Genomic DNA, 27,406 nt, shown 5'->3' on the forward strand with positions numbered 1-27,406 from the left:
TTTCTACATAAAAGACCCTCTGTCACAGGATACACCTTCTAGAACAATTTTCACCTTTAAAATGAATCAGAGATCTGACCTCCTGAAAGACCAAAAGCACTCTCCATCCAGGCTTTGATGTTTTATTGGAGCAAAATTTCAACAGGTGGCTTTTATTTACAGAGTTTAATGTGTGCGGTGACTGCCCAATCCACCTGGACTCAAGTGAAGATAACCATTAAGCCTGCTTAGATATTGTCTTCTTTCCTATTTGCATACAAAACTTTGCTTCACATTCATAAAAACCCCAATATTATAAATGAACAAATCCTCCCTCACTCACCCCTTAATTAAATATAAACCCAGTTTCAAAAAACATACAGTTTAGATTGGTTTAATCTTGAAATGTAATCCAATAAGACTAAACACTAAACACTTCAGGTCCTGTACCAAATAGTAAAATACTCGAAGGCCTTCAGGATCCCTAAAATTTAAAAGATAAAAGTTAGTTTTTTATTCCAAGAATGAAACAACATAATAATATAAATTAATTCTTAAAACAAAACAGAGACCAAAAATCAAAAACAATTAAAGGAACTGAGGAGAAAGGATTTTCTGATAACTATTAATAGAACTAATGTACAGGACAATTTCTATCTCTATCTTTTCTCTGAACTTTTCTCTGAAATTCCTCTCTCTCTTTTACACTGAAACTAGTTAAGCAAACAAATAAGTTATTACAAGTTACGCTGGTAGGAAAATAACACTAGAAGAACATTTTGAGGGGGAAGAGTGGAAAGAAATAGGAGGCAGAGAGATTTTTCAGATGATGCTAAGAAGTATCCATCACACACAGAGCTTGGGAAGCCACATATGGCTACAGCCATACTTAAGCCATACCGGGGTTTTCTCCATTTCTTTCATGTATTAAACCCAAGGAGGCAAATGATGTCATATGGAACTAATAAGGCTGAGAAATCCAAGAAGGATTTCTTTTAAATTCTGTAGGGCTGCATCCAGACTCAGATTTTTTGGCAATCAGTAAAATACACTGTTAACTTCTTTGATAACAAGTCTTTACTAATATAAAAATGAGGATTACATATACATAATAAATTGCTACAGGATACAATTAAAGTAATCTCATCAAACTGGCTATGGTTCTAAAATGAGCCTCTCTAATAAATCATGTAAATTTAGTCAAAATGCTTTAACTTTTATTAATGCTTTTAATACTCACTTTGACTGATTGACATCAATAAGAGAACCTATTTTTGATGTGGTAAAAGAAATGTGTTCATCTGCAATTACAATTTCAAGCTCCTGAAAAAAATAAAACAGAGAAATGCCGTTAATGTAAAAATTCACCTCTTAAAACCAAGAGGTCCCGATTTTAGCTGCAAGTTTTCTAGCCATAACAGAGGAGGGGGTAAAAATAAAAAAGAAACAATTTTTTAATTACAAACTATGTCTGTAAAGTAAAAATCTCATCAACTTCTCAGAGGTCCCCAGTATTAGGATGAATCAAGAACTGCTTTCCACAGATCTCATAAAGAAGATCCTATCAAATGAATGACAGACTTCAGAGTCACACAGAAATGTTTCTTAGGATGTCAATAAAAACTAATTATATGGGTTTAAGCCTATTTTTAATATAACAGATACAAATACATTTATCCTTTCTACCATGCTCTACAAATAAACTGCATAATGTTAATAATAGCACTATTTAGCACCTACTGTGTATCAGGCCTGCTGATAGGGACTTTGAAAACATATTCTCTGTAATCCCCAAAACTGGGCTAATAAAGCCTGTCTTTCTCAGGTCAGCTTTATTGCCTGATTTTACAAATGTGAAGCCCAAGACTCAAAAGCAGACGAAAAAAAAACTGTTTGTATTTACAACCACTAATACATGATGGTACTAATATTTAAATCTTGGATAAGACTGAAAGATTCATACTTTTCTGACTTCACAAAACAATTACAATTAAGAACTAATAAAACAAAACAGCATAAACCAGATTTATGCTTCCAGTGTACAAAATTAAGCATAAATTTTTCTCCATATTTTGTCTGCAAATCTAAAATGAAAAATTAAGAGGCTCTGTCTGTATTAAAGGACAATTAATAATTAATGTTAATTAAATTAACGGACGCCATTAAAGACACTCTCAGTTCTGTATTTGATCAGAAAAGATCTAATTATGCCCCTTTATGGCACACACACAGAATGGATAATTAACTAAGACTCTCAAGCAATGAAAATCTTTGACTTAAAGATACAACAGACAACTTCAAGGGCATAAGTAATCCTCCCCATTATCCAAAACACACGAACACATGATCAAGTGGGTAGACGAAAACACTGCTCTCTCCTTGAGTCTAAGAGATAATAAAAGGTTTGCTGCTGTTGTTTCTGATTTTTAATGCCAATATATATATATGTCTAAAATGAATGGGGATTTAAATTTACTTCTTAAAAGTGTTCACAGTGAATATAATAAATACTGTTAACTATTACCTTTGCTTTCCTAAATAACGTTTCTTTAAACAGAAGTGTTAAGTTACTGCTACAGAGCACCAGCATCTATTCTCCACATTTTCTTCTAGTCAAAGAAGTGGTTACACAGTATAATCCTCAGGAACATACAAAAGCGAAATTAAGTGTTTCTTCCTCCTGCAGTCATATCTCATTCTTCCAGCAGTTGAAAAGACCCAATTCAGAAATCAAACTGTCTTTCTACAGAGTGAAATCAGGCCTTCAGAGCTCTTCAGCAGCCCTTTGAGAAATATCAATTTTTCTGAAGGGAATATGACAGGCAAAGGCAATGGTCAGTTTGAACAAAGAAACCAATCAAATCTCTCTCTGGGGTATAAAGAGGCAAATAAGAATTTTCAAAGTTATATATCTGGAGAAAGTGAATTTTACATAGTGAGAATCCTAATTCTCAAATTTAACAAACACTTGCGCTTTTTTCTACCTATTTTTATTATTTACTAAGAACTCATTGGGCTTCCCAGGTGGTGCCAGTGGTAAAGAATCCGCCTGCCAGTGCAGGAGATGCAAGGGACACGGCTTTGGCTTTGATCCCTGGGTTGGGAAGATCCCCTGGAGGAGGAAATGGCAACCCACTCCAGTATTCTTGCCTGGAAAATCCCACGGACAGAGGAGCCTGGTGGGTTACAGTCCATGGGATCGAAAAGAGTCAGACAGGGCTGAGCACACATGCAGGCAAGAACTCATTATTCCTAATAAAAGTACTTAACCTATAATGGAAATTAATCCTAACACTGTGAAAACACCCGAAGGTAAGCTGCGGTGGCTGCGGAGAAGACTGTTCAGAAAGATGTCTAAACCGACTCCTTTATTACTAGGAGGTAGCTCACAAATTGATGCAAAGTGAAATACAATTATAAGCCATTTACCAGGTGCCTACTAGATGAAAAAAATCCAAGATTCAATGAGGATCTATTCTAGATAAATAAGGAGAAACACAATTCTATTAATAATTTTTATAATTTATGAACTTAAAGAATTATTAAATACAAACCTGTCGGCCAACCCTGTCAGGAGGAGGCCACAAAGCATCATCTTCTTTTGTAATTTCACTGTCATCAATAATTCTCTTCAGTTCTTCCATTACACTCTTGTGTACATAAGCCTGAAAACAAGTAATAAAAATGTCAGGGTCTACATCTTGACACAACTTAGACAGAAATAATAAAATGAAGTTACAAACCCTGAGTATTCAAATAGAATTACAGAAAAATTTAATTCTGATTCTAAAAGGAGAGAATTATTCATCCTTCTTACTGATTTTTCTTCACTCTCTTACCCTTTCCTTTAAAACATACCTGTCCCTCTTCATATCATTATTCTCTCCTTAAACCCTTGTATCAAATATCTCTGAGTGGTTAACAGAAAATTTATGAGGTGAACAATGACAAGTGCAAATACATATCACAGTGCAGTGAACACTTTCTTATACCTAACATTTGAAACTTTCATTTAAAATGCATACTGTGTTTAAAACATGATTGTCAATTAATTTTAAATAATGATCAGAGTAAAAAGACCAGGTTAATTATAAAGTGAATTAACTGATATGCTCAAATGTGGGACTACAACTTAATATATTCAGATTGATTCTTTTGCTGTTATAGATGCTAAAGATGTTATAGATGTTAAAGAATCCTTTTTCAATCTATAAATCAGCCTCTTCTCTGTACTTTAAAGCCTTATATGTACTTTAAATATGTAAGTAAAAACACAAACACGAGGAAAACAGGGTTAACACAAAAAATTAGACATCTGAAAAGAACGTACCTCCTTTCTGATCATGACATCATTTTTATAATTGCTGTTGTTGGCATATCTAAGTTTTCCTGTAGGAAGTAGAAAAAAATTCAATTTATAACAGCAAAAACTGCTAAAAAATAATAATAAAGAAAGAAATGACATCATAAGCAATTTTGAAGGTAAAAGCTATATTATACTACTACATTTATTAATATTTCCTCCCTCCTGGCATAAGATCAATGCTGGATATGCACTTGTTGTTGAGCTGGCTGAAGCTGAAGCAAATCAACTGTTTATACTCCATGCCTTCAATACAATTTCATACAATAGGAGGGTCATTTTCAAAAGTCATTTTCTTAAGCAACATCAAGATTTAAACAGGGAATCTGAAAAAAGAACTAACGTTTCTTCTAAAGTTTATCTTACTTTATTGTCTTATTGTCTTACTAATATCTTACTGGTGCTGAGTTACCCAGAGCATTTAATCTAATCTGTAAAACAATCCTAAAAATTTTCTCGCCTATTCACAGTTAAGAAAAACAGAGAGTTAAGAAACTTGCTCAGAGTCACACAAGATTCAACTTAAATCTACTTCGTTCCAATAAACATGCCTTCCTCATGACTCCAAAATGTCCTCATTTATTTTCCTTCAATTCAATGTACTATGATAATGCTACTATTTCAGAACTGTAATTAAGAAGCAATACAAACTGCATGCTGCTTCTGAATAAAAACTGGCTAGTTTGTTATCTGATTTACATTGAATGTTTATATATTCCCTGATGTATGCTTCTCCTCATGGCTGGTCAGTTGCCTAGGTACAGCTGTAACATGATCCAGATCCTCTAAAATGATATATTATCTTAATAAGGTGAATCTCTTAGGAACTGCTGTCTTTGGGTCTCATTATTACTGATAGAAAGGTTGTGGAACAGAAGTGGCAGATGAGAACTACTGTTCTGAAATGAAACTTCCCTGAAAATACTCAATCGAAGATTAAGAAGCCTCTTATCCTTATCCATCAGAGGGCAGACAGAATGAAAACCACAATCACAGAAAACTAATCAAACTGATCACATGGACCACAGCCTTATCTAACTCAATGAAACTATGAACCATGCTGTGTAGGGCCACCCAAGACAGACAGGTCATGGTGGAGAGTTCGGACAAAATGTGGTCCACTGGGGAAGGGAATGGCAAACCACTTCAGTATTCTTGTCTCGAGGACCCCATGAACAGTATGAAAAGGCAAAAAGATATGACACTGAAAGATGAACTCCCCAGGTCGGTAGGTGCCCAATATGCTACTGGAGAAGAGTGGAGAAATAACTCCAGAAAGAATGAAGAGACAGAGCCAAAATGAAAACAACGCCCAGTTGTGGATGTGACTGGTGATGGAAGTAAAGTCCGATGCTGTAAAGAACAGTAGTGCAGAGGAACCTGGAATGTTAGGTCCATGAATCATGGTAAATTGAAAGTGGTCAAACAGGAGATGGCAAGAGTGAACATCGACATTTTAGAAATCAGTGAACTAAAATGGACTGGAATGGATGGATTTAATTCAGATGACCAGTGTGTGTACTACTGTAGGCAAGAATCGCTCAGAAGAAATGGAGTAGCCCTCATAGTCAACAAAAGAGTCCAAAATGAAGTACTTGGGTACAATTTCAAAAATGACAGAATGATTTCTGTTCGTTTCCAGGCAAACCATTCAATATCACAGCAATCCAATTCTATGCCCCAACCACTAATGCTGAAGAACCTGACGTTGAATGGTTCTATGAAGACCTACAAGACCTTCTAGAACTAACACCCAAACAAGATGTCCCTTTCATCATAGGGGACTGGAATGCAAAAGTAGGAAGTAACAGGCAAGTTTGGCCTTGGAGTACAAAATGAAGCAGGGCAAAGGCTAACAGAGTTCTGCCAAGAGAACACACTCGTCATAACAAACATCGTCTTCCAACAACACAAGAGAAGACTCCACACATGGACATCACCAGATGGTCGACACCAAAATCAGATTGATTATATTCTTTGCAGCCAAACAAGAGAAGCTCTATAGAGTCAGCAAAAACAAGACTGGGAGCTGACTTCAATTGAAGAAAGTAGGGAAAACTACTAGACCATTCAGGTATGACCTAAATCAAATCCCTACGATTATACAGTGGAAGTGAGAAATGGATTCAAGGGAATAGATCTGATAGTCAGAGTGCCTGAAGAACTATGGACAGAGGTTTGTGACATTGTAAAGGAGGCAGTGATCAAGATTATTTTCAACAAAAAGAAATGCAAAAAAGCAAAATGGTTGTCTGAGGAGGCCTTACAAATAGCTGAGAAAAGAAGAGAAACTAAAGACAGAGGAGAAGAGGAAAGATATGCCCATTTGAATGCAGAGTTCCAAAGAATAGCAAGGAGAGATAAGAAAGTCTGACTCAGTGATCACTGCAAAGAAATACAGGAAAATAGAATAGGAAAGACTAGAGATCTCTTCAAGAAAATTAGAGATACCAAGGAAACATTTCATGCAAAGATGGGCACAATCGAGGACAGATATGGTATGGACCTAACAGAAACAGAAGATATTAAGAGATGGCAAGAATACACAGAAGAACTATATAAAAAATTTCTTCATGACCCAGATAACCACAATGGTGTGATCACTCACCTAGAGCCAGGCATCCTGGAATGCAAAGTCAAGTGGGTCTTATGAAGCAGCACAATGAACAAAGCTAGTGGAGGTGATGGAATTCCAGCTGAGCTACTTCAAATCCTAAAAGATGATGCTGTGAAAGTGCTGCACTCAATATGTCAGCAAATTTGGAAAACTCAGCAGTGGCCACAGGACTGGAAAAGGTCAGCTTTCATTCCAATCCCAAAGAAAAGCAATGCCAAAGAATGTTCAAACTACTGCACAGTTGCACTCATCTCACACGCTAGCCAAGTAATGCTCAAAATTCTCTAAGCCAGGCTTCAACTGTACGTGAACATCTATTTCTGCTTTATTGACTACGCCAAAGCCTTTGACAGTGTGGATCACAACAATTGTGGAAAATTCCTCAAAACATGGGAATACCAGACCACCTTACCTGCCTTCTGAGAAATCTGTATGCAGGTCAAGGAGCAATAGTTAGAACCAGACAAGGAACAACAGACTGGTTCCAAACTGGGAAAGGAGTAAGTCAAGGTTGTACATTGTCACCCTGCTTATTTAACTTCTATGTAGAGTACATCATGCGAAACGCCAGGCTGGAAAGCACAAACTGGAATCAAGATTGCCGGAAGAAATATCAATAACCTTAGATATGCAGATAACACCACCCTTAGGGCAGAAAAGCAAAGAACTAAAGAGCCTTTTGATAAAAGTGAAAGAGGAGAGTGAAAAAGTTGACTTAAAAGTCAACATTCAAAAACTAAGATCATGGCACCTGGTCCCATCACTTTGAGAGGGTGACAGGCAGGAAGGCCAGGGGTCTCCAAATGGAGGAAACAGGCTGCAAGTGCCAAACATTTTTATCTCTCTTAAGGGCAAGAGGAAACAAACTGGCAATATTTTTTTTCCTTCTCTATACAAATTTAAAAGGAGGTTTCTCTTAAAATGCTGTGTTGCCATGACACCTAGTTTCACCTGAAGCTAACTATTCTCAAACCTTGAGTTAACCAACACATTTTTTCTTATGGAAATGTTTGTCTTAAGCTATGTTAATGTACTCCAGACTCTGTCTTCAAGTTCTGCCAAATGGCTCAGAACCTACTTGACAAACCTGTATGTTATACTCAGATATTGTTCCCCTAATCTATATAAATGAAACTATCTGTGTGATAATCTGCCCTTCTACAAGATTCAAGTCAATCGTTTTATGGCCTGAGATGAATTATCTGGTACCATTCTGAGTTTTAAGACATTCCTTTCTTTTCATTAACAGACTGCTAGTGACTATATAACATTCAGCTGAAGACTAGCAGGGGAGCACTCTTTCTGCCCCCTTCTGATGTGTATGTCAGAAGCTTTCTCTATCTCCTTTATACTTTAATAAAACTTTATTACACAAAAGCTCTGAGCGATCCATCCTCATCTCTGGCCCCTGATTGAATATGTCTCCTCCGGAGGCCAAGAATCCGGCGTCTTATCGTTCAGCAACAACCTTTCAACTTCATGGCAAATAGATGGGGAAACAATGGAAACAGTGAAAGACTTTTTTTTCTTGGGCTCCAAAATCACTGCAGTCACCATCTGTGATGAAATTAAAAGACGCTTGCTCCTTGGAAGAAAATTTATGACCAACCTAGACAGCACATTATAAAGCAGAGACATTACTTTGCTGACAAAAGTTCCTCTAGTCAAAGCTATGGTTTTTCCAGTAGTTATGTATGGATGTGAGAGTTGCACTATAAAGTAAGTTGAGTGTAGAAGAATTGATGCTTTTGAATTGTGGTGTTGGGAGAAGACTCTTGAGAGTCCCTCGGACTTCAAGGAGATCCAACCAGTCCATCCTAAAGGAAATCAGACCTGAATATTCATTGGAAGAGAACCTGATGCTGGGAAAGATTGAAGGCAGGAGAAGTGACCAACAGAGGATGAGATGGTTGGATGGCATCACTGTCTCAATGGACATGAGCTTGAACTTTGCTTCCAGGAGTTGGTGATGGACAGGGAAGCCTGGTCTGCTGCAGTCCATGGGGTCGCCAAGAGTTGGACAGACTGAACTGAAGATTAAAAAAAGACTGCTTAATCCACATGACTGGCTAAAATTGACATGGACCAGCTAAAAGCTGTTCACAAGCCAAGACCCCGAAGTCAGTATCATATAAAGAAAGATAAAGAGAATTCAAGTAAATTTGGCTCCTGAGCTAAATTTAGAAATGACCTGAGGGGAACCAGGAATATTAGGTGTGATTAAGGTTTCTAAATAATTGCAGAATGTAGTCACCCTGACTTCTACCTGACAAGTTTTATATTCTTCCCTTTTCCGAGTATGTGATCCTCCCCTAATTTTTCTTTCATGCCCTCTCAGAACTTCGTCCAAAGCATGAACACAACACATAATATGCATACCACTTTACGCTTAGTTTTATGCCATCCACCAAGATATAACTCCTTGAGGGGAATGAAAAAGTCTTATGCACTACTGTACCCTCAATTTTTGTTTTTACGTGTTGCCCAGCACATAATATGCATTCAAAAAAACAGTCTATGCAGTTGGACCACTGTTGTTACAATAACAGTTCAATATACAGTACAACTATCTAAAGAGAATCAGAGCTGTCAAAATGTAGAATTTGCTGCACATTCCTTGGGCAACTGGCAGTTTCACCTCACTCCCCCGCCCCGGTAATAGGGAGCTCAGGAGTCTGACTCCTTTTTTCCCAGAGACCAAGAAAATAAGTCCTCTCATTCCAATACTCATCTCAATTGTCGCCCTCTCGAAAAAGATTTCCGTCTCTTTCAAGCAGAACTAACCATGCCCCCTTTTTATAGTCTTAATGCATCCTGCATCCAATAGCGAACAACTGTATTTAAGCAGCTGAAAGACATCATTACACTCGTTTTTCTACATGTTGGGCTTCCTGCCTTCAGAGAAGGACTCATTTGCTTTTCTCGACTTGTTGCCTTCCATACAGTGCCTGAATGAGTAAAATGGATGAATGGGCCGTCTGAAATTTACTATTTACAGGAAGATTTTAAGCGTCCATGGGTCCACCGCGTGGTGGGGATGTTCTCAAAAAATGTCTAAGTTTAGGTTGATTAACTAGAAGGCCTTTAAGGTCCCTTCCGGTGAACTGATTCTGGGATTCTGATTACTATAGCTTGAACTTTAGGATCTGGCAGCATAAGCTTTTCTGAAATAACTGACACCGATCTCTTTTATCCCCCCAAACCAATGCACGCTTCCTACATTTTTAAGCTCCTGGACCCAACTGTACACTCGCGAGCCCGGGAAGGCTCACCCACCCACCCTGCCTCCTTCGCCTCCTCTCGCCTCGCTTCCCCCTGCTCAGCATCTCTCCCAGTTGCCGCAGCCGCCGCTCCTCCGCTCACCGTCCGGCCGAAACTCAAACTCCAGAAACTCGTGTCCAAACTTGCCCTTGTGCCCTACGTAGTAACGCAGGTAGAAATCGCTGGCCATAGACATCTTTGTCCCCGAAAAGCCCGCCGAAGGACCGACCGACGTGCCTCCCGGCGCCTGGCAGTGACGTCAGTCGCCCAGGATTACACGTCACAGCGGGCGCGCCCCTTCAGCCTGCGTCGGCCGGAGAGAAAAGCGGGTGGGGAGCCGGGGTGTGGTGGGGCAGGGTTGCAAAGATCTGAACTTTGCTTTACTCGGGTCATGTTATTTTCAAAATTAGTTAGATCATATTATATTGGGAAAGCACAAGTGCTGAAATATGAAAGCGTTTGTTATGGGCTCCGAACTGAGTTCGGAGTTGCTCTACTGCTACTAAGTCACTTCAGTCGTGTCCGACTCTGTGCGACCCCATCCCTGGGATTCTCCAGGCAAGAACACCGGAGTGGGTTGCCATTTCCTTCTCCAATGCATAAAAGTGAAAAGTGAAGTCGCTCAGTCATGGCCGATTCTTCGCGACCCCATGGACTGCAGCCTACCAGGCTCCTCTGCCCATGGGATTTTCCAGGCAAGAGTACTGGAGTGGAGTTGCTTTAAGTTCTAAATTAAAAGTCGCCCTGACTTTTGGGGTCTCACGGCATCCCGTGAGGTGGGTGTGGCCTTGTTCCCCAGGTTAGTGGGATGAGTCAAGATAACAGCTCAGAATGCAGATCTGCAGTACAGTCATTTCTCTTGCTAGATTTCTAACATGGTCCCCTGTGGACCATGATTGCTCGTTTTCTGACATATAGAAGCCAGAACGAGACAAAGTAGAAAGAATCCATCAGTCAGGCGGTCTGGAAGTTTGAAGAGCACATTGAAGCAAAATCTCTTGACAGTCATGATACAAAAGGAATTTCTTTCAATAATAAAACTTTTTCGGTTACTGGAGTTTCGGCAGTGTGATCACGTATGAAGTGGTTTAACCCACTTTTCTTAAGCTATAGAATTACACTGGGGAAATGAAGTGGAGCTCATCTGGGGTGGGTTTTGGAGGAGGGGGAAAGACAAGCTGAGCTTTACACAAAGCCTGTTTTTTTGTTTTTTTCTTTTTGGATATATTGATTACCTTTCTTTTATCGACACAGAATAATCCTGCTTGTTGAATACCCTTTAACCTTCAGTGGGATTTGATAAAGAGAGTGGCAGTCAGCCGACTGGGATTTATGCCCATTACTTATCTCTACCTAACTTCGTTTAAGACCCTATCTTTAAGCCTTTTTATTGGTCAACCAAATGAATAGACTACGATCAACTTTGTCTGGTTCAAAAAATCGTTGAAAGGACCAGATGAGATAATGTATGTGAAATAAGATTTAAAATTTATGAAACAACATATGGTGAGTTAAAATGGGCATTTCCTATGTGCCAGAAATGGCTGGGCACTGGTAGTAAAAATAGTCCTTTGTGCTTGTGGTCTAGAAAATGAACATGTAGACACATATTAGTCCATGGAAGCAAATGCTATAAAAAAGGTTTTTTTGTTTGTTTAATGCTGGTAATATTGTAGAGGACTCAAGTCACTTTATTAGGGAAGAGGGGAAGTGGAAGAAAGGGGAAATATCAGGGAAGATTTGTGACAAGATGCTATTTGAATTGGACCTTGTTGGATAAATTCAGTATATGTTCAGAGAGATGGAAAAGCAAACAGCCTGAGCAAAGGCACAGTGGTGTTAAAATGCATGACTTGGGAAAGCCAAGAAATTCGGTGTCATTAGAACACAAAGTTCATGGACGTGGAATAACCAGAAAAACAGACTGAGCAGGTTATGTGAAGTATTAGCAGTTGTATAACTGTCAATATGGAAACCCATATTAACCACTGTATAAATGTTAATATAGAAAAATTATTTGATTCCAATACAGGCTGCTGTTATAGAAAATATACAAGGAACATAGCACCACCCCTCACCTCTTGGGTGACTGACTTCTCCAGTTTTGTCCAGACCAAGGAGTTTCTTCGGATGTGGGACTTTCAGTCTTAAAACATGGAACTTCCCAGGCAAACTTGGATGCATCAGTCACTGTGCTTATCACAAAAATGATCTACAGAAACTTGACCACAATATTCTATTGTGTCTCTGGAAATATAGTCAGTAATCCATTTGGTTTGTTTTTTGTAGGAAGCCCCAGGCAATCTTTGGATTCCCTAATGCTTTTCCTTCCAGTTGTTGGCACACGTGGCAGAGTTCATGCTTACCTAGAGACAGCTACAGACACCAGATCTGTGACTGTGTCAGTAGAGCTTATGCAATGCACAGTGTTAAGATTTTTATCTGTAACCCTTGACTGACTTTATCCCCTAAACAGAAATCTGAGCTCAAGACTAATCCTCTCTAACTCTGTTATTAAGATGAAATGTGAAAATACAGTTAATTAAATCATTCTTATAATTAGCTACAACCACCACAGAAAAAGTCGTGTTGTGTATCTCTTGTATCATGATAAAAATTGGAACGTGATAAAGCATTTGTGTATTGTGGTCTTGGATGTTTTACTTCAGAGCTATTAAAATGTTCTGAATGGCTATTGAGCACTTGGGCTAGTGAGACTGAGGAACTGAATTTTTTATTTTTAAATCTTATTTAAGTTGTGTGAACTAGTGGCTACCTTGGACAATATATAAGAGCCAGTTCATAGGCTTCTGCACAGGCTGGAAATAGTGAAAATATTTTTGGAACACAGAAATTTCCATTTCAGTGGCTGTAGCCTTCAAACTAGAGCATACTTACTAGTAATAGCACAGTTTATTTATGAAAATAAATGTTTGGCCTCCTGAAATTAAGTCAAATAAAGAACTATTTCTGCCTTTGCTAATGTAATCTCTCTGTGATCAGCTTCAAAAACCTATGTGAAGTAATTAAGAAATAAACATTTTATTTTCCAACTCCAGTTGAAATTAAGGCTTAATGATTTAATCAAATACACAATATATATTTCTAAAATAATGATTTCCCACTAGAGTTTTTATGTTTTTTGTTTTCAGCTTCATGGTGACAAATCAAGTCAGAGGGCTGTGGTCAGAAATGATTATTTCTTATAAGTGTTAATTTAGTCTTTTAAAATGTTCCACTTTTTCCAGTGTCTAAAATTCTCTCTTCCTTTGATCTCTTAGGTCTGCTCTGTCCTCATACCTTTTTTGCCTTTTGCCCCACTATTCAAAATTATTAAATCATTCCTACTTACAATCTCCAGAGATATGTTCTGACTTTCCTGTGATAAATACTGGAAAGGGTAGTTTTTTGTCCTCATTCTTTTATCAGTAGCTTTTGAATAGTTTTGGTTTTGTATTTACAAAAATAAATAAATAAAGCTTTTAAGGCTAACTCATCCCATTAAAAGAATCAAAGTAGTAAATCCAGAATATTATATGGTCTAAAACAGTATTCTAAGGTGATTGAAATGTTTTTAAATGTAAGAATGACTATGGTCTATTTCAGTCTTTGTTCCATCCACCACCTTTCTCTCTTCTCTTCTGTAGTAACTTCTCTCTGTCAACCATGTATGTCTTTTAGAGCACTCAGTGGTGTTACATTTTTAAAATAAGAGAACAATCATTGTGCAGAAACACCACAACTTCCACATCATTGTTTTTCAAACATGTTCACATATAGTGAGCACTTGAAGGTGTTGCTTGATTATTAAGATGTGATATATTCAATTCCATTATTCAAACTAATGATTTTTCTTTTTTTTTTAAACTAATGATTTTTCATGCATATGACAGTATTATATGCTTCTAACACATAGCATAACCTCTGACTCTTATTTCAAAAACAAGTAAAGCCAGTCTGCTAAATTAAGCATAATGGCTTATTTTCTCAGCCTTCTATTGTATTTGACACATTTATTTTTTAAATGAGTCATGGTGGAGCAAAAATTTAGTAACAGCTGTTGTTCAGTTGCCCCATCATGTCTGACTCTTCGAGTCCCCATGGACTCATGCCAGGTTTCCCTGTCCCTCACCATCTTCTGCAGTTTGCCCAAGTTCATGTCCATTGCATCAGTGACGCCATTGAGCCATCTCATCCTCTGTTGCCCTCTTCTCCTTCTGCCTTCAATCTTTCCCAGCATCAGGGTCTTTTCCAATGAGTTGGCTGGTTAAGGTTAAGATTCAGAAGATTCTATTTACTTTTTCCGTTTACCAACCAGTCAATCCTAAAGGAAATCAGTCCTGAATATTCATTGGAAGGACTGATGAGGAAGCTGAAACTCCAATACTTTGGCCGCCTGATGCGAAGAACTGACTCATTTGAAAAGATCCTGATTCTGGGAAAGATTGAAGGCAGGAAAAGAAGGGGATGACAGAGGATGAGATGGTTGGATGGCATCACTGACTTAATGGACATGAGTTGGAGTAGACTGCGGGAGTTGGATGGACAGGGAGGCCTGGCGTGCTGCAGTCTGCGGGGTCGCAAAGAGTCGGACATGACTGAGCGACTGAACTGAACTGATTTACTTTTTATTTAAAATGGTGAAAAATATTATTATTCAACTTTAATCTAAGTGCTCAGTCATGTCCAACTGTTTGCAACCTCTGTGGACTCCAGACTCCTCTGTCCATGGGGTTCTTCAGGCACAAAATACCTAGAAAGTGTTGTGAACGAACATGATTTGAGAACTCTGGTTCAGATTATTCTAAATTACATTGTCAGGTTTCAATGGGACATGATTTCCAGGTTGGCATTTGCTCAGTTCCTAGCTATGTTAGAATTGTTTTTTAACCATAAAAGATAAATTGGAAACGAAAGACTGGGAGAGGAGGAAATCAAAACAATAAAACAAATCCTAACCCAGATTCAACTTGATTAAATGGTAAACATTATAATTCTCTTTTCTATTCATTACCTTGGTAATAAGTCAGAGATGCCAGAAATATAATTCTCCTTTTGGATAAAGCCTGGTCAATTGAGGGAAAAATCCAGTTTCCTTTGAATAAACAATTACTATATCCAGTTTTCCAGATCTATATCCAGAAAAACAAATCAAGTTGAAAATAGCAATTGTCTGTTTCTTTGCCTTCTGCCAAAACAAACATTAACATAAAGTGTGAAATAATTAGCAAAATATTTTTAAAATAAATTTATTTTACCTTTATCTTACCCTTTTAAATTTATATTGCATTTATTTTATACTGTGTATATTTTATATTTCTATATAAATATACTTTGATTAGAACAAGTGTTCAAAATATTTTTCCTAATAAATATATGTAATAAACAAAAAATGGAGGCACCAATTTACTACTAAATAAGTGACTTGAGGACTTGAGTCATTCAGGTTTGTCTTTATTTTCTCCATGGAGACTAACTTTGAGCTTTGTATGTGGTATACAATGAAAAACTATTTGCAGAATTAATATTTTGTTCCTCTTACATATTTTTAAAACTATACTTTTTATGACAAAACCCACTGAAATGTTGTGAAGTAATTAGCCTCCAACTAATTAAAAAAAATAAAATTAAATTAAAAATTTAATAAACTTGAAAAAAAAAAACTATACTTTTCCATTGAGTCTATTTTTGTACATGGTGGGTATTTTGTGAAGTATTGTCTCCTGGATCATCTAACTTATTCCTAGAATTTTGGTAGAGTTGATTTTTATTATTTCTAAATTACCCTTGATGGATGAGTATCAAGTACTATTTTGAATATTGTTGCTAAAGGCAAATTCATTATTTCCCTTGGGGAAAAAAAATATAGTCTGAAAGAGCAACGCTCCATTTCATCAGCACCACTCCCCTCCTGCCTCACTGTGCCTCCTTGCAGTTCCTCAAACTGCTTTTTTTCTTTTTTTTGCTTTTTTTTCTTGCCTCAGTATTTTCACATAAATAATCCTTCTCCTGGAAAGCTCTTCTCTTCACTGTCAGGTTTACTCACCCATTCCTAAGATCTCAATTTAAATGCCACTTTTTTCAACAAGGTCCCCACTTTTTACTCCCTTCCGCTCACACTGTACGTTTTCTTCACAGCACTTACCACAGTCTGTAATTCACAAATACACATTCTTGTTGTTCAGTCACCAAGTCGGGTCCGACTGTTTGTGACCCCATGGACTGCAGCACACTGGGCCTCCCTGTCCTTCACCATCTCCACACCACACGTTAATGCATACAAACATGTATATAACATCCCTTGCTTTCTAGACTCTAATCTAACACTGTTTTTTTAATCCAGCATCTAGCACAGTGTCTGGCACAGGTGCCCTTAACACTCAATTCTTTGAAAATAACTGAATAAATATTTTGTAAATTAGACATAAGGGAACAGCTGAGAACAATGACATTCCATAGGATTTCAATGTTTTATGCTGAGCCATTCTACCTCCCTTCTCCCTATTGCTACTTACCACGTATTAAAATTCTGACTGGTCATTGCAGTATTCCTACAGGTGCAAGAATTGTCATGCAGTTGGGTGACTCCATCAGGATTATGCAAACTTTTTAAACTGCCAGTCAGCTTTCCTGTTGCAGTCTTGAATGTCTCTTCAAGAGTACCCAATGTATTCTTTAAAATCATAGACCATGTGTTCAGCTGAATTGTCATCGTCATGATAGTTCCAGTATGTTGAAATAGTGGGAGGTGACTGTAGTCATCCAGACACTCACACAAAAATAATGACTTCCTCATTTCAGTCATGGTATTTGTACTATAGGCTTCCCCAGTGGTTCAGTGATATAGAATTCGCCTGCTAATGCAGGAGATGTGGGTTTGCCCCTGGGTTGGGAAGATCCCCTGGGGAAGGAACCCATTCCAGTATTCTTGCCTGGGAAATCCCATAGACAGAGGATCTTGAGGGTGCTACAGTCCATGGAGTCACAAGAGTCAGGTGCAACTAAACAACAACAACAATTTTGTACTATATCATCATCTTTAAGTATGTCCTGCCTTGCAATGTAACCGACAGACTAAGGTTCTCTTCTTGGTCACCACAGATGTTAAATGAAAAATATATGAAGGAGAACCTAGGATAGTAAAGGGGTAGGTAAGGAAATTAATATTTATTGTCATATAGTGTACACCACATGTGGTAGAAATAACACCCTTTCATTCCATTCTCACAACAACCCTGTGAAGTAGGTATTATCCCCTTTCTACACATGAGGAATCTTTTCTGACAATGTAGATTGTCTCTTGAATTTTCCTGTTGACATTAATTCACATTTATTTACTTTCATCCTCCTTATTGTCAAGATTTTGACAACTGTATAACCCAAAATGTATACTTTGACTCAATAAATATTAATTTAATGAAATAAGTTTCACAGTACATCATTGAATGATTGAAAATCAGAACCTACCATCCTTCTATCTCAGGTTACAGCTTTTTCTAGCGCTCCTTAAAGGCATCCTGAGCTAGTAAGCACTCTCGCTGGTTTCCACATTTCCCATTTATTAAACACATACGCAGTCTATTCATCATCAACCCTACTGGACTCTCTGAGCTCAGTCCCCATAGTCTTATCTGTCATTGTGCAGTCACTTAGTCGTGCCCAACTCTTTGTGATCCCGTGAACTGCAGCACGCCAGGCTTCCCTGTTCTTCACTATCTCTCAGAGTTTGCTCAAACTCATGGCCTTTGAGTCAGCGATACCATCCAACCATCTCATCCTCTGTCGCCCCTTTCTCCTGCCCTCAACCTTTCCCAGCATCAGGGTCTTTTCCAATGAGTCAGCTCTTCACAAGTGGCCAAAGTACTGGGGCTTCAGCTTCAGCATTGGTCCTTCCAATAAATATTCAGGGTTGATTTCTCTAATCTAACAGGGACCAGAAAGTGAGCCTGATGGATGGTACATAACCAATGTTCTTAATCATGAAATCACCCCTCCAGCTTCTACTTAGAATAGTACCAACAGGATTACCTATCTCAGAATTAGATAAAAGGGGACTGTATCTCTCCATATAGGGTGAGCTTATATCTTAGGGTGAGCTCAGAAATCTTCCTTAATGGTTCTCTTTCATCCCTGCATGAATGGACCAGAAATGGAAAACTATATGACCTTCCTCTCCCTTCTCTGTGAAGGATGGACCTTGGTCCTCATCTATATTCCTGAGAAAATAGAACCTTTCATTCTCTTCTCATCAATTTCTTTATCAACTTTCTCTTCCCTCATTTGATTCCAATTTTCTGGACCTTAACTATAGTCTAGATAAAAGCACGTTTCAAAGGAAACCAGCCTGTGGTAGGAGGGACCAACTTATCTATGCCATATGGCAACAAAGATTGCAAATTTGTAAAAACCTCCCTTGCATCGACACTGTCCAACCCATCTACCCTGTGTCTTCAGAATTGGGACAGCAGAAATGAAACTGCATTTCTCCATCTCAAGGGTACATGGTGAGGGCAGCCTCATCCAGCATCATTTCAGGTTTCTAGGGAAATGTGTAGGAGAAAATTCAAGATCCATGTCCCATTTCTCCCTTTAACTCCCACTAAAAAGTCTTTGCTCTTGGAGGAACTGGTTTCAAGAGTATACAATCTCCCCAAAGTGGGTGTTGTCCCAGGACCTTCAGAAGATGCTGGTGCAGTAGGAGACACTCTCCACGCTGATACCCGCCACAGCTGCGTACAGTTCAGGTACCACCAACTCCGGGACTTGCAACACAGCCTTGTCGTCTGCACTTTGAGCAGCAGTTTCGAGACATGCGCGTAGCTTTCGAAGTGAGGGGCGGCTGTCCTCACTCCAACGCCAGCAGGACTTCATAAGACCATACCTGAAAGGGGAACAAGAGAAACTGACTTCCTTGACAAGGCAAATGTTTGAAAATCATGCTTCTTTGCTTACAAGCAACCTAGATGTCCATCAGCAGACGAATGGATAAGGAAGCTGTGGTACATATACACCATGGAATATTACTCAGCCATTAAAAAGAATTCATTTGAATCAGTTCTAATGAGATGGATGAAACTGGAGCCCATTATACAGAGTGAAGTAAGCCAGAAAGATAAAGATCGATACAGTATACTAATGCATATATATGGAATTTAGAAAGATGGTAATGATAACCCTATATGCAAAATAGAAAAAGAGACACAGATGTACAGAACAGACTTTTGGACTCTGTGGGAGAAGGCGAGGGTGGGATGTTTCGAGAGAACAGCATTGAAACATGTATATTATCAAGGGTGAAACAGATCACCAGCCCAGGTTGGATGCATGAGACAAGTGCTCGGGCCTGGTGCACTGGGAAGACTCAGAGGGATCGGGTGGAGAGGGAGGTGGGGCAGGTGGGGTTCGGGATGGGGAAGACATGCAAATCCATGGCTGATTCATGTCAATGTATGGCAAAAACCACTACAATATTGTAAAGTAATTAGCCCTCAACTAATAAAAATAAATGGAAAAAAAAATCTTAACAAAAGAACCCTACAATTCTGTAATCTATTCGTCACCCTGTCCCATACTCTTCCCAGAGAATACTATTCCTTCTCACCTTCCTAAATACTAAATCTCTTAATATCTTAACCTTTTTTATAATAGGAATGACTGATGGTTTTTTTTCCTACTGTAACTTTTATATGGAAAACATTGAATACACATAAGTGTAGAGAATAGTTATACTAGTCATATGAATAATATACTAGTTAATACTAGTCAATGGTTATACTATGGGTTTCCCTAGTGGCTCAGTCAACAAAGAATCTTTTTTTTTTTTTACATGAATGTAAATTATTTTTTTACATGAATGTGAATTCACATGAGTTCCCTTATTCAGCATAATACTAGAATCTTCTATTTCATCTATTTATCACCTTATTCTTTTTCTTTTCCTTTTTTTTTTTTTTAATTGGGATATAGTTGCTTTATGGGCTTCCCTCATGGCACAGATGGAGAAGGCAATGGCACCCCACTCCAGTATTCTTGCCTGGAAAATCCCATGGAGGGAGGAGCCTGGTAGGCTGCAGTCCATGGGGTCGCGAAGAGTCGGACATGACTGAAGTGACCTAGCAGCAGTAGCATGGCGCAGATGGTGAAGAATCCAGTACAGGAGACCTGGATTCGATCTCTGGGTTGGGAAGATCCCCTGAAGGAGGGCGTGGCTACCCACTCAGTATTCTTGCCTGAAGAATGCCATGGTGAGAGGAGTCTGTCGAGCTACAGTCCATGGGGTCAATGTCATGTTGGTTTCTGCTGCACCACCAGTATGACAAAACAGTTTTGTTGTTTTTTCTATTATCAAAAACTCCTTCAGAAGTTAAGTGTTTTCATCCTGCATATTACGAACTTGCATCATTCCAGACCATTGCTATAACTTGTCTACCAGTATGAGCTACATCACAACAGGGGAAAATAAGAAGATATGGAATAACATGAGTCATATTAATTTCAGATACTGTAATCAGACAGTTCTTTCCATTAATCCAGGTCATTTTCTCCCTTTATTATTTAGCTTCTCCAGGAAATGGCCTTAATCTAGATAGATGTATTTACCACCTTTAATCTGTCTTTGTTGCAATCCAATTTCTAGAAAATGTGTAACAGTCTGTTATCAAACACTCTTTATCAAGTCTCATTCCTACTCAAGAACCTACAGCAGTTTCCTACAGTTTATCTTATAAAGTTGGCATTCTACTCCCCAGCTTCTTACCACATAGGCCTTGCTTAACAGGAGCCCTCTCCTCCTCCTAAGACAACATCTAGCTATGCCCCAGACATGGTTAGTAACACCCAGTTTTTCCTTTGCTTATGCTCTGCCCAAGGCATTAATATCCTCTCCCTGGTTATTCTTTCCTTATAGTATAAGTAGGAATTTTAAATTCCTTCCCTTATAACCTCAGCACACACTGTGTTTCCCACACTCTTTAATGTTGTACCATTAGATTTTGTATAAGATATTATGTTACTCTACTAATACTGATAACATTTACCAAGAACATACTTATTGTAAAAGGCATGGTGGCTTAGTCGACTATTCAGTCATGTCTGACTTTGCAATCCCACAGATTGTAGCCCACCAAGCTCCTCTGTCCATGGGATTTTCTAGGCAAGAATACTAGAGTGGGTTGCCATTTCCTCCTCCAGGGGGTCTTTTGGACCCAAGGACCCAACCTGAGTCTCCTGTGTCTCCTGCATTGCAGGAAGATTCTTTACCCACTGAGCCATCAGGGAAGCCCAAAAGGCATGGAAGGGAAACTCAACATGCATTATTTCATTGCAGCCTCACAATTACTTTGAGGCAGGACTACCATTTTACCTATTTTAAGTTAAGTAAACAATGTAACATATAAGACTAAGACTGAACATGTGTTTTTTTGACTATGACATGAATCTGAGCTTTTAACCAGTCTACTCATTCCTTCACACTTTCTGTTGATTTTCATGTTCTTTCAGGTATTCCTTATCCAAATATTACATGCTTCAAGATAAGGTACTTTTTCATTTAAATGTCTCTGCCTATCCCCAGTATCAAGTACAGCCACACACACACACACACACACACACACACATATATAAAGCCTACAAGAAATATTTGTCAATAATTTCATTCTAGTATACTCAGCCAGTAGCACTATACTATGTGTAAGTATATAAAGTTATGATTTTTAGCATTTTTAATATGCTTGATATAATTACTGTTTTTATTTGTGGGAAACTCAGGTGCTGGAAAGTTACCTTTTCAGTACTGAAGAATTTACAAAATAACAGCAATTTAAATAGAAATGTATATCAATATATTATCTCCTGCCTTCTTAAAAATAATTGAAGCCTTTCTTATAGTCTATAATAACCTGCTTTGTACTTTGTTGTTTATGAAATTCTGTGTGTAATTTTTAATTTTCTGCTTCTATGTTAGTTCACCAACTGTCCCTTTCTGCTGGCAATTTGATATCTTCCTTCTGCTGTCTAATTTCTTCTCACTGTCTTTCTTCTGATGGGCTTCCAACATGCTTAGAACCAGGAAAATATTTTTTAAAGTTAAATATCAAATAAGAACCAGTGAGTAACTGTGGATTTTATGACAACTATATTAGAACTGAAGCTGGTAGTCTCTGAGACTGACATTTATATAGCTAAAACAGTGTTGTATCTGCATTTGATTTCGTCTGTTTTGAAAGATTCCAGAGGAACTAAGCTTTAACAATGTTAGCAAATCTAAATTTCTAATATAGCATTCAGTGGCTGCCTCCATATTGTGTATGTGTGTGTTTGTGTGTGTGCATGTATACACACATACACACACACACACAGATGTAAAGACTCATATACACATATATATGAGCAGATGTATTTTCTGCATAGGTTTGGTTTAAGATTGTACCTTAGCACATAGAGGACAGCTGAGGATCATCTGAGCCACTTTACAAAGGGCATGACTGATTAAGAGCAAAAACGATTTTAAAAGCCACTTACATGGTGTGTGTGCAACTACTGGGTCTCTCCATGATTTGCCCTCTTTGGAGATGCTGTAGGATATTGGTAGGAGGGACCTCAGGATATGGAGGTGCCCCTGTTGGTATGAAAAGAGTGAGACGAGTAAGACAACTTTAGGGTCTTCTAGAACATAAACTATAACTAACACTATTCTCCATCCACCTGGGCTAATCACCTACAAAAGTAGGAAACCTAATAGGTATAATATAGTTGATCCCTGGTGATCAGATAAGGGTATAAACTTGGAGAATTTTGGAGAAAGGAGCTGTTGGGGGAGGGAGACCTGATAATTTAGGAAAATGTCAAGTCTTTAGGAATGTAACAAAATAAAGCAGAGCTGCGAAGGAGAAATAAGATCTGCCCTCTGCTTCTCAAACAAGAGAAAGTGCTGCAGTTTCTCAGTCAAATGGATTAATAAATCTAAAGACAGCATTTTTATATTTATGCACGATCAGCCTAGGGGCCTCCCAGGTGGCGCTAGAGGTAAAGAATTCACCTTTCATTTCAGGAAACTCAAGAGATGTGGTTTCGATCTCTGGATTGGGAAGATCCCCTGGAGAAGGAAATGGCAACCCTCTCCAGCAAGAATTTGCCTGAAAAACTCCATGGACAGAGGAACCTGGCAGGCAACAGCCCATGGGGTTGCAAAGAGTCGGACACGACTGAGCAACTGAGCACACATGAGATCATCCTTGGAATACTCGTTGGATTTTAAAATGTGCCATGAAATTGGTAAAGTCTTGGGGGAAAGAAAGAGGAAGGAGGGAGACAGATAGGAAGGGAATCATGACTTTATAAGACTATCTCAAAAATCAAGCTTGGATTCTGAAAATGTGTCAGCTCAGTTCGATCTTCAGCAGTTGTACTGAAACCCCTTCTCACAACAAATGTCATCTACCACACAAATAAACATCCTTGCATATTTCTATAGGGGTGCACACTACTTTGGGGATTCTCCTTACCTAGAGTCACCATCTCGTATAGCAGGATCCCAAAAGACCAGCTGTAAAAGAAACAAAGCTGTTTACTTCATTTTTATTTCTGCCTTTCATAAAGATAGCTCACTTAAATACCAGAGACCTTCAGTAAGAAACCCATGACAATGGCAGTGAATGGGAATCAAGGGTGATTGGTACTATAAGCCATTGGTACAATAAGCCATTATTATATAATGGCATAATAGTTATGCAATTAGAAAATATTTCTGTCCAGTCCCCTTAGAATCTAATTTGCTTGAGAGCTTGATTTATGTCTCCTTTCTACACATTAATAGATATTTACTATTATTTGTTAAATATTACATATGAATAGATATTACACATTCATAGGTATTTACACATTAATAGATATTTACTCTTATTTGTTAAATGCTATGAGTGCTTATGCAAATGCAAACATATTCACTCAAATATATAAAAATCCCCCTGTGTATCTTTTTCATCTTTTCCATTCCTTCTGCTGAAATTCCAGCTTTTATTCTTAGTTCAAGGCCAAGCAGGGTTTATCATTTATCTACTATTTCCTCAGTAGATCTAATTGCCCAAACCTAGGTAAAACATTAACAGAAGCAAGTTTTATACATAAATGGGGTAGGTAGTTGCCTAAACAATGTGATTTGAGAGACATATGTTTCATTATTCTACAGCATCATTGTGAAATGAGCAGTATCTCCCAAGGAAGTTTATTACTTCCAGACCTCTATTGAAAAGCAGATATCAGTGAAACAGCAATGAAATGAAAAATCAGTGTCTTAATTGATTCACCACATTAACTGATGTTCTAAATTTCCCCTGAAGCTCCTAACAGTCATGGCTGGTAAGATATTTTGTATTACACCTACCTGCTCCTCCAAGCAGATGAGTCATATGGTTACCAAAAGTCAATTGTAATTCTTTACAATCCTGTTTATGCCAATCATACATGTAACTATAACTACATAATTAAATACTATGTAGGTTGATTAAATATACATGCCAAAAGCCTTATTTTCCTGAAAACTAGGTTGAATGCTTTGAAAGCATTCTCTAAAATCAAGCCACTAAAAAGAGAGTGTTGTCAAACTGTGTGAGTGAGACAACTGTAGAAAACTGGGGGGAAATTAACAATAAATGTCTGCAGTCAAACTGCATCACAATTGTTTTATATAAGAAATACAACATGTAACTTCATTTAGCATAGCACGTGTATCCTCTTGGCCTTCCTCTGAAAGACTGATAAATAAATATCCATTTATATGTTTTAAGTTAAAATAAATTGAGTATATAAATACATGTATACATGGGCTTCTCTAGTGCAGTGATAAAGAACCCGCCTGACAATGCAGGAGATGTAAGAGATAGCATTTGATCCCTGAGTCAGGAGGACCCCTTGGAGGAGGAATAAGCTACCCAACTCCAGTATTCTTGCCTGGAAAATTTCATGGACAGAGGAGCCTGTCAGGCTACAGTCCATGGGGTCACAGTCAGGTATGACTGAAGTGATTTAGCACAGCACATACATATATGTATGTGTATACATATATTTCTTTTTATTTTAATAGCTCCTAGTTTAAACTTTTGATTCAGTGGACCTGCCTTAAAACTCTACCAAATCAAATCCTCAGATACTGGTGTGAATAATCTATTCATTTTTCATTTTTTCTCTCCTAATTAAGGCTTCTAATCTAACACAGAGGGAATACTTCAGGAGGCACTAAAAAGGATTGCAGACAGCTGCCAAATATGAGCTCTGCCACATAACACACATTTTTGCTTGAGAGTCTGTCTGACTTCAAAGCAGAGACTTCATGTGTAGACTTAATTGACAATAGACCCAGTCATGTTCACAGGCAGAAGGCACTGAAGTCAAGAAAGGAGGAACTCCACGGGGCAGGAACAAACCGTACACATCTCCTTTGATGCCAGCTGGTTTCAGCAGAAGCCGTTCCGGGGCAAGCCACTTGAGAGGTACGACATGAGTGGAGGAGATGGCCCCTCGGGAGAGAACTTCATAAGCCAGGCCCAGCCCACAGAGCTTAGCAGTGAGGTCACACTGGATTAGAATATTCCTGGCTGCCACATCGCCATGGAACAGACGCTTCTCCTGGAGAAATTCCTGTCAACGTGAGGTCAAAATGGATCAGCTCTCTGAGGTCATGGCTTGGGTCCCAGGTAGAGTGAAGCAGATCCTCAAAAAGACATTTTCTACCCTGAACAAGCTGCATCAATAATGACATATCCATTCTCCCCCAAACTCCCTCCCATCCAGGCTGCCACATAACACTGAGCAGAGTTCCCTGGGCTCTACAGTAGGCCCTTGCTGGTTATCCATTTTAAATACAGCAATATGTATTTATATGGCTGAGTCCCTTTGTTGCCCACCTGAACCTATCACAGCATTGTTCATCAGTTATGCTGCAATACAAAATGAAAAGTTTAATTAAAAAAAAAAAAAAAAAGAATGTCACGTCCATACAGGTACTAAGTGGCAGTGACCAGAACCAAATATTCTAATTCATAAGGAGCACAATACTTATAATGAATCAGACATGTTTGCACTGTGTTTAAGATAAACAAACTGATACCAGAAATTCATTCTTTTAAAAAAAATCAAAACTTTATTATTTTTTTTATGAGCTGTTTTAGGGTGAAAACAAAGTTGAGTGGAAAACCCAGAGCACTCATGCCTCCTGCCCCTCAGTTTCCTCTATTATTAACAACTTGTACCACTGTGATACATTTGTTACGGCTATGTGCTCAGTTGTGACTCTGCAACCCCATGGACTATAGCCCACCAGGCTCCTCTCTCCATGGGATTTCCCAGGCAAGAATACTGGAGTGGTTTGCCATTTCATCCTCCAGGAGATCTTCCTGATACAGGGATCAAACCCAAGTCTCTTCTTGCAACTTCTGCATTGGCAGGCAGATTCTTTATGACTGTACCATTTGGGAAGCCCTATATGCTTAGTCGCTCAGTTGGGTCCGACTCTTTTTGATCCCATGGACTGTAGCCCTCCAGGCTCCTCTGTCCATGGGATTCTCCAGGCAAGGATACTGGAGTGGGTTGCCAGGCCCTCCTCCAGGGAATCTTCCCAACTCAGGAACTGAACCAGAGTCTCCTGCATTGCAGGCAGATTGCTTACCAGCTGAGCTACCAGGGAAGCCCTACACAGGTACATTGTTTTCAACTGGAGTTCAGAGCTTACAAAAGGGTGCACTTTTTGTGTTGTACATTCTCTGGGTCTGACATTGATCCATACATTTCTGATACATTGATCTACCCTTTTCATTTTTGAAGACAAATTTATTAGTAAATATACTAACTTTGCTTTAAACAAACAAACCAAGAGTAGCAAACTGAGCAAATAAGCCAAATAATATTCATACTGGGTTTGGAAAATAAAATCTCATATTCTGACTCTGGCCCTGGCCTGATTTCACATTTTTCTGAAATGGTGGGCTGGAGGAAGCACAAGCTGGAATCAAGATTGTCAGGAGAAATATCAATTACCTCAGATATGCAGATGACACCACCCTTATGGCAGAAAGTGAAGAGGAACTAAAAAGCCTCTTGACGAAAGTGAAAGACGAGAGTCAAAAAGTTGGCTTAAAGCTCAACATTCAGAAAACTAAGATCATGGCATCTGGTCCCATCATTTCATGGCAAAT

The 27,406-nt window shown here is 38.5% G+C and overlaps 2 protein-coding genes and 1 long non-coding RNA gene across 8 annotated transcripts in view; 1 reads left to right on the top strand and 2 right to left on the bottom strand.

The window, feature by feature from the left end:
* Positions 1-106: 106 nt before the first annotated feature.
* On the bottom strand, positions 107-10,488 carry LOC122423495 (protein mago nashi homolog). 2 transcript variants are annotated; one of them, XM_043440615.1, is made up of 5 exons: positions 10,323-10,488; positions 4,310-4,368; positions 3,534-3,644; positions 1,220-1,302; positions 107-463 (listed from the first exon to the last, which is right to left on the bottom strand). In XM_043440615.1, the coding sequence occupies exons 1-5, from the start codon at positions 10,414-10,416 to the stop codon at positions 364-366; spliced, it is 447 nt and encodes a 148-aa protein (XP_043296550.1). In that variant the 5' UTR covers positions 10,417-10,488; the 3' UTR covers positions 107-363. The 2 variants fall into 2 exon arrangements, with proteins under 2 accessions (XP_043296550.1, XP_043296551.1); XM_043440616.1 differs by having other exon boundaries at positions 10,240-10,377.
* A 344-nt stretch (positions 10,489-10,832) lies between these two features.
* Positions 10,833-13,278, top strand: LOC122423497. Its single transcript, XR_006264162.1, has 2 exons — positions 10,833-10,996; positions 12,253-13,278. It is a non-coding gene; the product is annotated as an uncharacterized LOC122423497 (long non-coding RNA).
* Positions 13,279-18,014: 4,736 nt separating this feature from the next.
* Positions 18,015-27,406, bottom strand: part of STYK1 (serine/threonine/tyrosine kinase 1) — a 49,984-nt gene continuing 40,592 nt past the window's right edge. For 4 of the 5 annotated variants that reach the window (XM_043441613.1, XM_043441615.1, XM_043441616.1 and 1 more), the window contains exons 8-11: positions 25,645-25,853; positions 23,723-23,763; positions 22,740-22,836; positions 18,015-19,101 (exon numbers count right to left, since the gene is read on the bottom strand). In XM_043441613.1, coding sequence (XP_043297548.1) covers positions 18,897-19,101; positions 22,740-22,836; positions 23,723-23,763; positions 25,645-25,853 — 552 coding nt within the window. In that variant the 3' untranslated portion in view covers positions 18,015-18,896. Of the gene's footprint in view, positions 19,102-20,481; positions 20,659-22,739; positions 22,837-23,722; positions 23,764-25,644; positions 25,854-27,406 lie in introns of those variants that run through there. The other variant, XM_043441617.1, reaches the window with a different exon arrangement.

This window comes from Cervus canadensis, chromosome 21 (assembly GCF_019320065.1).
Source record: "Cervus canadensis isolate Bull #8, Minnesota chromosome 21, ASM1932006v1, whole genome shotgun sequence".
In the NCBI taxonomy this organism is placed as follows: Eukaryota; Metazoa; Chordata; class Mammalia; order Artiodactyla; family Cervidae; genus Cervus; species Cervus canadensis.